At 35.3% G+C, this 15,367-nt stretch overlaps 1 protein-coding gene and 1 long non-coding RNA gene across 2 annotated transcripts in view; one reads left to right on the top strand and one right to left on the bottom strand.

Moving 5' to 3' along the window:
• LOC138761162 (uncharacterized) overlaps positions 1-15,367 on the top strand; it is a 174,747-nt gene that overhangs the window by 58,664 nt on the left and 100,716 nt on the right. The window lies entirely within an intron of this gene.
• grk3 (G protein-coupled receptor kinase 3) overlaps positions 3,128-15,367 on the bottom strand; it is a 349,456-nt gene continuing 337,216 nt past the window's right edge. Inside the window, exon 21 of the mRNA XM_069932852.1 lies at positions 3,128-13,426. Within this exon, the coding sequence (XP_069788953.1) occupies positions 13,265-13,426 (162 nt within the window). The 3' untranslated portion in view covers positions 3,128-13,264. The remainder of the gene's footprint in view (positions 13,427-15,367) is intronic.

Raw genomic sequence — 15,367 nt, 5'->3', positions numbered from 1 at the left:
GGAATTTCATCCACAGCAAAATATGTTCCATGGGAGAACACTTTCAAGATTCCCCAAGGCAATTCCAAGCAAGAATGTATATTTTTTTGGCATGTACTGTTGCGTTAGAAAGTGTGGCAATTTCCAAAGAATAAGCTCTCGTAAAAAGGAAAATTAAAATGGTTGGATAATCAGTTTTACTAAAAAATAGGGACAAGCTTCTGTTTGAAGTGGTCTTATGTTTTTTAAACAACCAGTTGAAGATTCTTCTGCAAAGCCACATCTTTCTTTGTACACTGGACTGTCAATTTGGACTGTTGTGCTTGTGGAAGTTTCAATGATCCTCACCATCCAGACAAGTGATTAGGTGTATATAACCATAAAACATTACCGCACAGAAACAGGCCCTTCTAGTCTGTGCCAAATTATTATCCTGCCTAGTCCCACTGACCTGAACCCAGTCCATAGCCCTATGCATCTTAAATGTTAAAATTAAGCCCACATTTACAATTTCAGCTGGCAGTTTGTTGCACACTCTCAACACTTCCTGTGCAAAGATGGTCCCCAATGTTTCTGCTAAACCTTTTCCCTTTTTACGCTTAACCCATGTCCTCTGGTTTGTATATCAATGTAAAAAGCATACCTACATTTACTCTGTCTATACACCTCAATTTTATATACCTCTATCAAATCTCCCCACATTCTTCTACATTCCAGGGAATAAAGGCCGAACCTGTTTAACCTCTCCCTGTAACTCAGTTCCTGAGGTCCGGGCACCATCCTAGTTAATCTTCCCTGCAATCATTAAATCTTATTGATATCTTTCCTGTAGTAAAGTGTCCTTGTTTTACAGATCAATTCAAATAATTCTTATGTTTATTAAGGAATTCTCAACTGAGTTTCATCTTTTTTTTGTGCATATGCTCACATGTATACAAATAATTTATGTGCTTTCTTTTCTAAAACTCTGTATGTAAGCTTGTATGTTAAACAATAAAAATATTTTAAAAAGTGTCCAAAACTGCACACAATACTCCAATTTTGGCCTCATTAATATCTTATACAACTTTACCATAATATCCCAACTCCTATACTAAATACTTGGATTTTTGAAGGCCAATCTGCCAAAAACTCTCTTTACAACCTTATCTGATGTGAGAACATATCCAATTGACAGGAAGAAACACACAAATGCTGGAGAAACTCAGCAGGTCAAACAATGCCTTGATGTAGCAAAGGTGAAGATACATCACCAACATTTCAGACTTGAGCTCTTCATTTTGTAGTCTGGACTCCTTCGCCAGCCAGTGCTGTTTTTATTCTGAGCATTCCTGCTCTTTGCTTCTTCCTTAAAGTACTCAGGCCCAAGTTGGCAATATATCTTTATCTCCTATGGATGCTGCAAGACTGGCTGAGTTCCTCCAGCATTTCTGTGTTTTTATTACAACCCTATCTACCTGCGATACCACTTTCAGGGAATTACATGTCCATCTTCCCAGATCCCTCAGTTCTACCACACTCCTCAGTGCCCGACTATTTTCTGTGTGTCCCCTACTGGTTTGTCCTTCCAAAATGGCACACCTCATCCTTGTCTATATTACATTTTTCAAGCTGATCCAGATCCCTCTGCATGATTTGAAATCCTTCCTCGCTGTCCATAACACCTCCAATCTTAGTATCATCTGTAGACTTGTTGATCCAAATTGCCACATTATCACCCAGATCATTGGTATAGATGACAAACAACAATGGTGCCAGCATAACCATTGTTAGGCTCCATACAGTAGTTAAAATGAACTGATATTGATCTATGATTTTTTATACAGCAATGATAATCTAGACACCCTCCTTGTGGTGAAATGTTTTCAACTCCTTCAATGTCTTTTCTTTGACCCTAGTTCCATAAGCTTTAATAGTGACCATTTGTGAAATTTTGGGCTCCAATGATTTTATAGATAAATTTCTTGGCTATGTGGTGTCCAATTGGGAATGCAGGATCTGAATAATATAACAATTATTTATTAGCCTTAACTTTTCTATTGTTGGTGGATTACAAAGTCTCCTCTGTAACCAAACCTTCCCAAGAACTTGTAGCTAGCAATATGAGAAATATTGTTAAGCAATGTGAAATTTTATCATGGATAGTGATTTCCTATAAAACTACTGAGTTGCACTATAAATCCCCCAAGTTACAAGATATAACATATTGAAATTACCCATATAAAGTAAGTTCCAGTCTTGTGTTGTTGTATGATTAGCAAAGCCATACATGCCTATAAAGACTGCAAACTCCTATTAAGTGTGCCAACTGATACAGCATATTAGGTGTAAACTATGAGAATTTCATACACTAATATATCTTTCTAAAGCATTTTATGCTTCTCAAAGTGTTAATTGGAAATAAAAAATCTTGGAAATAACAAGCATCTTGCCTCTCTTTACAAGAACTATTACATTGGTGGACACATATGCAATGTATGGAAATTTATAACTAAACACAATGGAAACTAACGTGTTATAACCATGCTTACATGGCGGACAATGAAAAAGAATGTGATGAATGTTGTAAAATGTAATTTCTAAAACCAAGATCTTGACAGTAAATCTTGAATGGGTTTCAACAAACAGATTAATGGTTTTACTTCAGTTCTCAGTACTTAGTTTATGTGATAAATAGGAAGGATATTACACTTCAATTTTAACTGAGAGAGAATTGTTTCCATTATGCTAATTAAACAAGCACTTATTTCTGTCCAAATGTGAACCAGTATTATTTCAGGCAGCATTATTGCCACCTACATTACTAAGTGGTAAAAGTGATGCATGGACCAAGTTGAAGAATTGAATTGCATAGATTTGGAGCCCGTATGCTCAAATAATGGATTAAAATTATAAATAGTTCTTTTGAGTCCTCCAGACCGGTGAAGTCTTCCCTAAAAACGAGTAAAGATCTTTTATCAAAAAAAATTTTTTTTGGGATCCTTGAGCGCCTTCCGAAGCAATCCAATTCAATACGTAACTATGCTATTATATATTTTAGGTATTAGGTTTTAGTAGGGTTAGTAAGGGTTGGGGGGGGGGGGGGGTAGGGATTAGTTGTTTTAAAAAAAATGTTTTATATATCATCATATATTTGTAAGCGCTGTAATATTGATTTATGACTTTATTAATTGTTATAATTGTCATATGTATTGATTTTAAATAAAATATTTAAAAAAAAGAATTGCATTACAGGCGGACCAGTAGTTACATTCCTAACTTTCTCACCCCTGCAAGTTGCAAATGGAATGCTTTTCTAACTCAGTTGACAAAACCTCAATTGTATTCCAATGTGTCATTATGCTCAACAGTATTCAATTTGGTAAAGTGCTTTGAGATATTTCAAGGTGCTTTATAAATTAAAATCTCCTCAGTACCAGCTTTATAAAACCAACTTGGTGAAGCACTCATCAGCTTGGAAAACGCAGGCACTCTTATGAGAAATGCCATGCTTCACACATTAGATGTATATAAAATCTTATTTTGATCCACTTTCCTTTCCTCCCAAAAATGTGGATACACCTCCATTAGGGGCTAATGTCCAACAAATATATGAGCTAAGAGTTGACTCTAAACATCTGGAACTGGAGGAATTGCAATAAAACCCAATTCTTTACAACACCCACACATCTACATTCCAGAGGGCATTCAATGGTGTAATGTTGGCTACTTCTCTTTACAAGATAAGCCAAAGAGTTGAACTGCCAAATTAGCTCAGCTCAGGTCTTCTGCAGAGAAAGGAAACAGAACCATTGTTCAACACTTAGAGGACAGGAAATGTTCTTTAACAAAAGGTAATGGGAGGGTAGAACCCCCAAGATAAAGCAGTAGATACTATCTCTATTAATGTTAAATAATGGGATGGCTGGAGTAGGTGGATGATACAGGTCTCACTGAATTCAATAACACAGAACAAAGTTGAAGACCTTTAAGTGCCCGCTGTTCTAAGGTTTGGCTCAATTTCATGCTGACTTTGCTGTGTGTTCCACCAGAGGAATGAAAGACTTCTGGAATCTCCACCCTTCAATTCATAAGAACATCAGAAACATTCCAAAGAATTGGAGAAGTAATAAAATATGACCACATGCTCAGTAATAATTCAGACAAGAGTTCAGTTTGGAATGTCAGAATGTCACAATGATGTCAAATGGACAGTTTCACAAATAAATAACATAACATGTCTTTCTTGTCCCTCCCCACTCCCCGACCGATTCCAAATGTTACATTGAAGGCAGTTTACCCAAGTTCATGCCACCAAAAAAAATTACAGCTGTATCCATTACACAACAGGATAGACACTTTTTAAAAGATGCAGACTAAGGACTGGAGCGTCAATGAATAGGGGAGAAGGGGAGGGAAGAGGTCAGACATTCTGTAAATAAGATGCTTATTTTTTTCCGACTATATACATCATTTGATATAATAACAACAAGATTCAGTCAATAGACAAAAGCTTAAAAAACATTTTTTTTTTTCTTTTTTTTAAATTCAAGCACAGTAGAGAAGTTGAAGATGCAGCATATCTTCGTGGGGGCTAATGTGGGCTTGTACCACACGTAAATTTTGATGTATGTGTCCTACTGAACACAACTGTAGACAAGCCGATCCCTGGATCATTTCAGCCCTGGTGCTCTGCACCTTTTTTTAATACAACTGACCAAAATAAACATCAAAGGGCAAGGTGATGGGCAGTCTTGAGACTATAAGCGCTTCACGAGCTTTTACATGTTTATGTTTCTTTTAATTATGCCCTGTGTTCTCCTTTCATTTGTTTTAAATTAAACAAATTTGATTACAAACCAGCCGCTTTCTTTGTGGAAATTCAAATCAAAAATTTCCATGATAAACAATAGAATGTGCACATCCCTGAGCCCAAATTTCCTGGGACTTATTCTGAATCTCCAGTGTGCTGCAGGTTGATTGTCATGGGCATAAATGGGAGCATGGCCGGATCTCCAGGATCAAGCTTTGGCATGCTCAGAAATTATGCAAAACACATTTGTTAAATAATAAGAATCATAATGAAAGCAGCTCAAGCACAGTGGCTGACAATCTTCCCTACCCTAAATAGTCCCTCTTCCCCAACCATCACCCTGATCTTAATCTTTTCCTCAGGAAGCTTCATTTTTGAACCCTTGGTTCAGTAATGGGGATAAAGCACCTGACTTTTAAACCACGTAGGCCACCACTAGAAATGCTGCGACTCCCAATACATCCTTAAAGCATTTCTTCAGCAGTAAAAAGTACAGGAATTAACCCGATTTAGACAGCCTCATTAATGCAAAGCAGCTTCTTTCACATCCCTGAAAACTGGTGCAAAAATACCATTTTAAAGTTAAAATAAACCTTACAGAGCTAATGATCATTACAAATTTTGAGTGAATCAATTTATTCATTGTGCAAAGACTCAAAGGCACAAAATTTACCACAATCTGATGCCATAAACCATTGCTTCATTAATATGGCCTGACAATACAAATGTCGCAATGAGCTCAACTAAAAATTGATTTTTCACTAAAAGACCTGCATGTATCTTACATATGATGATCAGTTTATTTAACCTCAGCGTTATCATTCAAGTATTGATACTCCTGTTATACCTGCCTGCAAAGTGAAGAAATGGTTTTGCACGGCATATCTGTATGATATCTGAGTGGGAAAGGATTAAGAATACTATATGATCAAAGAGTGTGATCTTACAGAGATAAAAATGCACTTAGACATGTAATCATAATGACTCATTTGTTTGAAGTTAGCATCCATATGTTATGCCTACGAGTGACTAGCATTTGGCATTTTCTTCAAGAACAGCATTTGTAATACAGTTTCTGCAAGTTGAAGGAAGGCTCCTTTAACTAAAATAGGCTTCTTACAGACTAAATAGCAACAGAACGACCAAAGGAAAAATTGCTGGTTATTTTTCCTCAAATCTTGATTCTATGTTATATCCCACATTACCTTGCATGCTCAAAATAATATCACTTGATTTGCTCCATCACTAAAAACTCAAGTCAACTGCTGAAAAGTCACAACATCATGATGAGGTAACGATGATCCAGAATACCAGTAAAGCTAAATGTTCTGAGGATTCAATGGATTATTGAGATTTGATTGTTACACACTCGATATTTGTTCAGATTCATGCACAATTTATCAGAAAATAGAAATGAGGTAAGGTGAGCAGTTATGAAACCAATGATTGTGCAAAAGTACATGTCATCCTCAGGACATGGAAGAATTAGACCAATCTGCATGGAGGCCAGTGGTTATTAGTTCGTCAAAATCTCAAATCCAATACATTTTTACTTGAAATAATTGTTCATTTTTCAAATTTGAAGCAACAAACATTTTTCTCTTTTCTGCATACTCCATCAAGTCTTCTTTAATGTTAATTCCATCCCTGAACTTATGGTAATACATATATCTCACATAAAATTATATTTTGATTTAGTTTACAGTTGCTGACTAAGTAATTCCAGAATTTTCTATTTCTACTTCAATTTCCAGCATTTATAATTTTCATTTTGTTTTCTTATCCTTCACCCTAGGCTATGATTCGAAGTAAAAGTATTTTCAGGTTTAAATATTTACTGTAATTTAAATCAACAGATATCCAGCAATACAAAGAAATAGCAAGCAGAGCAGTGTAAAAGCTGCTGGGTTTTCTGAGTGCCTTATTTCCATGTGCCTCGACATTCATTACTAAAGTAGATCATTGGTGATTGATGTGTCAGGTTAAATAGGCAGTGGTGGATCCATAAACTGTGATTACATTGTGGCTTGAAAGTAATTTGGCTTTCTTTCTGGAAAGCACAGGGTGCAAGTTCTTTGGTACTCAGCACTAGATGACCTACATTTTAGTTTTTGAGGTAGATGGCCCTGTTCCTACCCCCTACTGGCCCAATTTACGATAAGCTAGACAAACATCCTTGTGATTGAGGTTAGAATGTGCAGGTGATCTAGTACATTCCCATTCACCAAAAATCATTTCAGTCTACCAATTGGACAAAGACAACTCAAACATTAATTGTCTCACAAATTTGATGATTCTGACTGGCCACAGTCATTTCCTTCATCATGAAATGTGCTAAAGCTCTTTCCTGTTGTGTTTCTTAAATGTACTCATCAACATTATTGAACAGACTTCCAAATGCTTTCTTCAGTTAAATTGGTGGGTGGATTTTGGTAATGAAAGATACAGTTCAGAGTTCTTAAAAAAATAGCAAAACAAGAGATTCAGGACTTTTGAAAGAGATGAGGAAATGTGCCCATGGAAAATATTTTATAATAATCTGTAAAATCTTTGTCAGTTCAAATGGAAAGAATTTGAGTAATATTAATAAGCCTGCAATTTTCACAAACCACATTTCAATTGTTTCCCCCTTGTAAGCATATTCTGTAATGAGAAATTGGGGAGTTGTAATCAATGAACAATTTCAGGTTCTTCACCCTGACATGATCAGTCTAAAATCACTGGAAATTCTGAGCTCCCCTGAAGCTGTACCTAAATATTTCATCCATTCTACTTGGACTGTAATAACATAATAAATCCTCTGAAAGATGGAAATCCTCCATCAAAACATATGCTAAAATGATCTCTATACCTGCCTATTTGTCATAAATGTTTGTCATTAAAAATGACTGGCTTGACATCAAAAGTTTAAAAAACACATGGGTTCTCTCTCAAGAAAACGTAGGTCAGAGATAATTACTAGTTCATAAATAATTACTAGTTCATAGAGATCAATGAACTATTAAAATAAGAAAATACAAAATAAGGTGGAGAAAGGATGATTGTGGATAAAATCAGCAGAAATGGATCAGATCCTAACTCAACTTTAGTACTAAGGGTACGCACATTGGGCATCTTTTAGATTTTCACTTTTTTATGTTATTTTTCATTAAAGGTCAATAAAATATAAAACTATTACCAAAAATATATGCATGTATGTTTATGTTAATTTAATTTAATTAATGTTAATTTAATTTATACTATTGTTGCTGATGTATCTGTGTGGCTGCAGTAAGTTAGAATTTTGGTGCATCTGTATAATGACAATAAACTCATATTGAGTGGTAGAGAACACTCAAGGTTACTTCAGTCTTGATATGTTGCTATTTATCTGCATTACAGCCATGTCTCTTACACTCCTGTAGCCATGGAAAAGATAAATAAAAGTTGAGTTGACACAAACATTTTCTTGAAGTATCTTTAGCTAAATTAATCCTCCAGTAATTTAGGTAAAATATCATTAACTGAAATTTTACTGCCAGTGTTTGAAAATGTTATACTCATGTATAGTCTGTACTGTGGCTTGAGAGGGCACAAGATACATTAGAGATTAAAAAGGTAAAGAAAGAATGCTTCATAAGGGAGTGAGTCAGTGAGACCGTAATGATTGATATTGAACAAGATACAATTTGTTTTGCAATATCCAGGAAAATATACCCAAGCTTGCATTCAGTGTCATCAGAAGTTAACAAGAAATCAAAGTTTAAGACAATTTTAACAGTCATACTTAAAATGATGTCACTGTTTTACCCCATATTTCCTCAGCCCCGAACAAGCCAGAAAGGAAAAAAAAGGATATTTTTAAATTACAGATTAAATTTTCGACCAAATGGAAAAAGAAGCAGTTTCTCTGTTTTCTTCATTAATTGTTTTAAATGACTTTCAAAAAGCACTCAATAACAAACCATTTGTGCAGGTTTTAGAAATGTTTTCTTTTATGCTGTCATACACTGTTGAATAAAACTTGCTTGTCTCAAATACTTTAGCCACTGTAAAAATTCCCTCTTTCTGTGCTTTGCACAAAGCAGCATCGATGGAGATAGAAAGGCACATTAGAGGAAATTTCATCTTAGGGGTTTTTTTTGCATGGAAGACAGACAGTTGATTGCCCAAAATGTCATTTTTTTTTCCTATCTCTGATGTCCTTATATTGTTTTGTGAGGAAACACAAAAGCTGTGACTGTAGTAAAAGCCCAAAAAATGCTGGAGGAACTCAGCAGGTCTTGCAGTATCCATAGGAAGTAAAGATAATATAATCAAGGTCCCATGTTCGAAATGTTGGTTATACATCTTTACCTCCTATGGATGCTGCAAGACCTGCTGACTTACTCTAGCACTTTTGTGTATTATGTTGTTTTGTAGTCACTGGCAGCGTGAATTAAGAATGTTTCATTAAAGTATTGACTGTATGAATCTCACCCAAACAGCCAGACATAATTGTCTCATGACAAAAAAAATAGATGAAAGTTGTGGTCTTGTAAGATAAAGGAATTGGATACAGGGATAATGATTGGATTGCTTGTAATCTGTCAAAGTTCCCAGGATTCTGATGAGGTCCCCAAGAAGTTTAAAACAAAACTGTGACTATAACACTAATTAAAAGAGGAGAGTGGCATTTAGAAAAGGAGAGAGAGACAGAAAGCAAAAAATTTTCAGTCTCTTGTATCTCCAATTGGTAGATGGAGTTTTATGTAAATCAATGTTGTTACCACTTTTAAAGGAAAAAAAATCAACTTATTTTTAAAATGGAGACGACAAAATTTTGCAGTACAAAGGGATTTAGGGATCCCAGTATGTTAAACAAAAATAAAAGCATGGGAATTCAGGACATAAATAGGAAGATGAATGGAACTTCAGCCTTCAAAGCAAGTGGTACAGTGTGAAAAAGTAGGAAAGTTTTATTCGAGCTTCCTTGTGAAACCACACCTGCAGTCTTGCAAAATCTCCATAAATATAGATATGTATTGGAGGCAATGAAGAATTTTCTTTAAAATAAATTTCAATGAAAGATCATTAACCTCTGGTCACACTTAATTAGTAATGATCAGGTCATTGACTCAATGTTGATATATTGTGTGCACTGTTTATGCGGTTTCATCGTTTGAGGAAATCTGCTAAGTAATTTTGTGAAAGACTGGGATATCGAGTATTTCTGCCTTTTCCGCGCACATTGCTTGGGCAGAGCAGGAGGAGGATTAACATTCCTATTTTTGTGCTGTTTCTGCATGTCTTTATCTGTATTTCATGTATATGCCTTTGTGCTTCAACACTTTGGAGTCACCATTTAAAAATAATTTGATATTTTGTTCTTCATTCCAAAATGGATATCAACATCTTCTCATATCACATCATCCACATATTTCTTCTTCCTTTAATTGAACTGGGAAGTGCTCTACTAAGAATTTGAAATAATCCCTTTGCAATGCTCCTTTCTGCAAGCAGTAAAGCTAGATATCTACAGCATTACAAGGTGTGTGATTGCAATTGCAATAAAGCTCATAACATTTTCATTTAACCTTTAGAAGAACACAAGAAGTAGGAATCAGCCATTTGGTTCCTTCTGTTCAAAATGTCAGGGCTAATCTTCTACCTCAACACCACTTCCCTGGACTGATCCCATGTCCTGGATACATAATATCCAGAATAAATTAATTTCTGAAAAATAAAAGAGTGTAAATCAAAGTGAATGATCAAATATAGTTTCTGCAACAATGTAATATTGAGAAATAACTGATTTGGGATACTAATAGGTTGAATGAGTTAACCATATTTGCATTGGCACAGAACTTTTTGTGTGTGGAAACCTAGTTGAACTGAATATGTGTTTCTTCCTTTAAGAAACAAATTATTTACATCAATATTTTCTTTATGAGGTTCAAACATGATAATATTACATCAAAAGACTAAAAGCATCTTCAAACTCTGAAAAAAATAAAATGATTATCTGTCTGAATAATTATAAGTAACAAATACCAATGTTGCCTTAACATCCCGTGGCAACTATGGAATAGAACAAGCTGCTTAAAATTTCCTTTCAAAGGATATGGAGTGGTGGTGGGGGGTGGGGAGCTGGGAGGGGAAAAGCAAAAACAGGAATAAGAAGATAAATAATCTATTAATTTGGGGCATAAGCAGTTTGCTGAAGGGTGAGAAATGTTTACCGGCTTTCCCTTCACACTGTATACATGAGCATCAATCAAACAACTAGTTTAATTAAAAATAGGCAGCCTGAACACTTTCTTGCATGTAGCCAAATAATTACATCTTTCTGACAAGGCATGTGTCCAAGAAAAGCCAATGACATCATTGCACATGTCAACTGAACTCATTGTTATGATCTCAATCTGTTCAGCTATTAGTCTCCACCTGTTCTGACAGCTTTGTTTCTATCTTCTCGGAGTCTCTTTTCTATTAAAGCAGCAGTCCATGGCAATAGTTGTGGTATATTTTGTGCCAAATCCTGTCCTTGTTATTATTATTTTTCAGTACGCACTAAATGTAGTAGTCCTAAATGAAAATATAACTAGAAAACATGATACACATCACCTTTGTATTTTTACAGTCAAAATATGAGGTTTAAACATTTTAGTGGTACTGCAACTAAAGTAAAATACAACAAAAAAAGAATGAAATTCAGCGTTGATGTTGCCCCCTAAATTCGGATTAATAGCTGACCCTTGTTGCAACTGATCAATTATTAGATGAAATAATACATTGTCACTGTTCATAGAAGACATGTTGATTAAGCAACTCATGCTATGTCATTACCATTTTAAGATTTTCTCATCATTATCAAGAATTCTTGGTATATTAGTTATTTTTAACATTATGTACACTTGCACAGTAATATCTATGATAAATATTTTACTCTCTCTTAAATCATTGTTTTAAATCTTCCTTAATTTGTAAAGTCCATTGGCACTTTGCACTTCAAGGTGGGAATGGGGCAAAGACTTTACAAGACAAATCATGTGCTACGAGGATCATAAGTATTGGAGAATGCAGGAATTCCTAAATATTTTTATTGCACTGAAGTAAAGGATTCGGGCAGGAGTATGGGTTAATGTCCCATCAATGCAATGATTTCAAAATCCTTCAAACCACGATAAATAATTCATGATGGAATGGAGTCCAGTAATTCTGGATTATTATCTGTGTTCGGGGAAACCAGGAATAAACTAGATCTGTAGATCAGCATCCAATTAAGTACAATAACTGAAAATTGCCCAACAGCAGCAGAATAAGGCTATGGCTGGAACCAGGCATCACAGAAGCGCAATGAGTCATGATTCGGTGACTACAGTTAGAAACCTTGTGATCATAGACACTTAGCAAAACACACTGAGCCATATCTTGTCATTCATTATCCATGGAAATTGGACAATGAAGTGCAACAGTGTTGTCATTTAGAAATCAGTGAAATCCTATTAATAAAATGGGCCACAAAGCAACATCCAAGTAACCATAAAAACTTAACAACTGTGGAGAGACAGCAGTATTAATTGGAAACCTGGTAATCCAGTATGGTCGCAATCATCCTCTTGTCTTTCATAGAAACATTGCAATCAGCAGGGAGATGAGACAGGGTGGAGGGAATTAAGCACCAACGCACCATTGTTTTTCACAGTCTCTGTAACAAGAATTAAATGTAACTGCTCCGGAAACCAAGAAATGAATTGGCACCTGGTTACCATGGAGATAAAACAATTCATCTTCCAAATGATGTCTACAATCATCCAATATTGGGTACATATGAAAAGAAGTAGCTGGTAGAGATATGTGGCAAGACACTAAGTCTGAAACACTGAGAGAAACCCAGGACAGATGATGATGATTGGCACATGGTGCAATGGTGACAGAATACATCACCAAATGACACTTTGATAGAAAAACCACGTTGACTGATGGACCAAGGATATGTGTCAATGTCCTTTGTGAAATGTTGTAGTCCAGGAGCAAAATAAAGTTGAGTGAATCAGTGACTGAAACGCAGGTCCAAGTCAGCCACTTGCTTTGTCTATGAAAGTTCTTTTGACCCTCTGATATGAAGCAAAGAACACCACCAGGGCGCAATGATGCATGACAAAATAAATTCTCCAAAATTATTTGGCAACATCCTCCAGTCCATTCCTGTGGAGTTGGCTCATTAAACCACGACGATCACTGTGGTTGCAGTTAACAGGAGCTACACTCGTTCATCAATACTTCCAATAGAAAATAAACAGCCAAACTGCTCTGAAATTCTTACATTCATATATACATACATGTATGCATATATATAGATATAGATACACACATATCTATACATATATATATATATACCCTGTTTTGTGGGATCATATAATTAACTAATAACAACACGCTGGACCACGTACGAGGTGATATAGAAGTAGTTGCACAAAACCATCCTCAGGTCTCTGGTTTCTCTTCTCCCACTCACACATGTGCTTTTTTCTAAAGCCCGTTACTGTTCCTATGACTGAGAGGGGGTTTGGTCAGCTCTACCACTGGTGGACGTGACTTGTTCAGCACCTTAGGAGCTCTCCGCAGGACTCTCTGAGCCTCATTAAAGGCTTCCGTTAATTCTTTCTTCCACTGGATAAACTCTGGATCACTCTGGAAAATGAACAAAAAAGGAAGGGTAATAGCATCAGTATGTCTTAAGATAAATTTCCAAATTTTCTCCAGTATGTTTTCCCAAAAGCTTGGCCTGGTGGTATGGATTCATGATCACTGGCAGCTTTCTTGCACCTTTCTCAAGTTGTTCATTCTGTACTATCAGTACAATATTTAATTGTAAGAAGCATTTCAGTCCAGCTTCATCCCATTCTCACTTGAAGTTCACAGATGAATATCTATAATGAAAATGCCTAAATAAGGAGCCCAGATTAAAAATTCTCAGAAGAAACACATATTTAAACTGAACCTACCCAACCAGAAAAATATCCTGTGAATATTGTGTCATTCATCGGATACAAGAGGATTAAGGATTTTTGATTTGGTCAAGAAAAATGAAACATTTTCAAAATTTTATGTTGTTTCTCAAAGTAAAGTATTTATATGGAGTGTAAATTTCCCTCAACAAGTATAAGAGGAATATGTTCTGTACATCATCCATCTTTGAAGTTTCTCTTTATGAGAATGCTGAATACAGTACAAGATGGCAAAGAGTTCTTTAAACTGGAATGAGATCAACAAATAAGCTCATGTAATGTCTTTTTGAAACTTTCATCTCATTAGTCTGAGTTGGATTTACATCTGGTACAATGAAGTAAAAGATCAGTTTAACCTGCACATAAGATGCTCTTGGTTATATTTTTAAGCATTTTTTTTGGCACTGAACTCTGTTACTATGGTTACATTCCTTTAATTCAAATGGTTTCATAACTTCTCATCTAATCAGAACTCTTATGTAATATATCGAGTCAGACACATTTGTGTATACCCTGGTACAGCCAAGTTGCTTTTCAATTTTTAAATACCGTTAAATATAATTAGGACTCACATTTTTTCACTTTTACCCCCATTCAGTTGGTTTCAGATTTTGGTTGCGTTTGGCAAAACAGATAATTGAACTTATTAAAATGTCATTAGCTAATAATCATCATAAAATATCATTAAGTAATCATCCATTTGGCCCCTCAAACCAACCCCACCATTAAATGCAACTCAACTCTTTATCCGTGCCAATTCCATATCACCCTTAAATAACCAATCTTTCAAAAATACACCTATCTCATCTTTTAACACCTTCAGCAATTTGGCTTCCACAATTTTCTGAAGTAGAGAATTCCAGAGATTCACTACCCTCTGTGAGAAATTTCTATTTGCCTTAGTTTTAAATGACCATCTCTATTAAGTATCCTTTGCAACTCTCCCACTGCTCTAAACATCCCGTTGCCCTCCTTAGGATTTTATAATCAGGAATAATTAAGTTTTATTTTCATTATTTATTCCACAAGCATTCTTTCATGCAATTATAAATACCTTTTTTGCCCCACTTTGAATCAAGCTTTTATTTTTCTGGCTCTTTTTTTTAACAAAGTCCTGCACTAAGCTACACATCCCACAAATGGTTTGGTTAATAGTGTTTATGAGCATTTGGAAAGCCACATGCAAGATTCTTAAAACAAACAAAAATGAAACAAGAAAGTATGCACAATTGACATATATTACCAATATTATGCCCAAAATAATTCCAATCTAGAAGTAATAAAATGCATTGAGCCCTCTGCCCTCATCTTAATCCCTCCCTTCTATTTTCTCCACTCGTGAAACTCTAATTCTAGAGATGAAAAGACAGTAATCAAATTTCATTCTCTTTAGGAAAGCCTTACTGGTTATAAAATCAAGTCTCCTCTTGTTAACAAACCTTTTGCAAAGTTGATTTGGCAAATAGATAAGGAATATTTGCAAAGATCATTCTCAATGATTGAGAATGTCACAATTCAACATATTTTTGAAAAAAAGTGGCACAATGATTTGAAAATTAATAAAAATTGGAGGTAGTTAGAATGCATTGAATGCTTTGTTCCTCCTCCTCCTTATGGCCGACAC

Source organism: Narcine bancroftii, chromosome 4 (genome assembly GCF_036971445.1).
Source record: "Narcine bancroftii isolate sNarBan1 chromosome 4, sNarBan1.hap1, whole genome shotgun sequence".
Taxonomy (NCBI): domain Eukaryota; kingdom Metazoa; phylum Chordata; class Chondrichthyes; order Torpediniformes; family Narcinidae; genus Narcine; species Narcine bancroftii.
The sequence above is the reverse complement of the archived record's forward strand: the minus strand, read 5'-3'. Positions and strand labels throughout refer to the sequence as shown.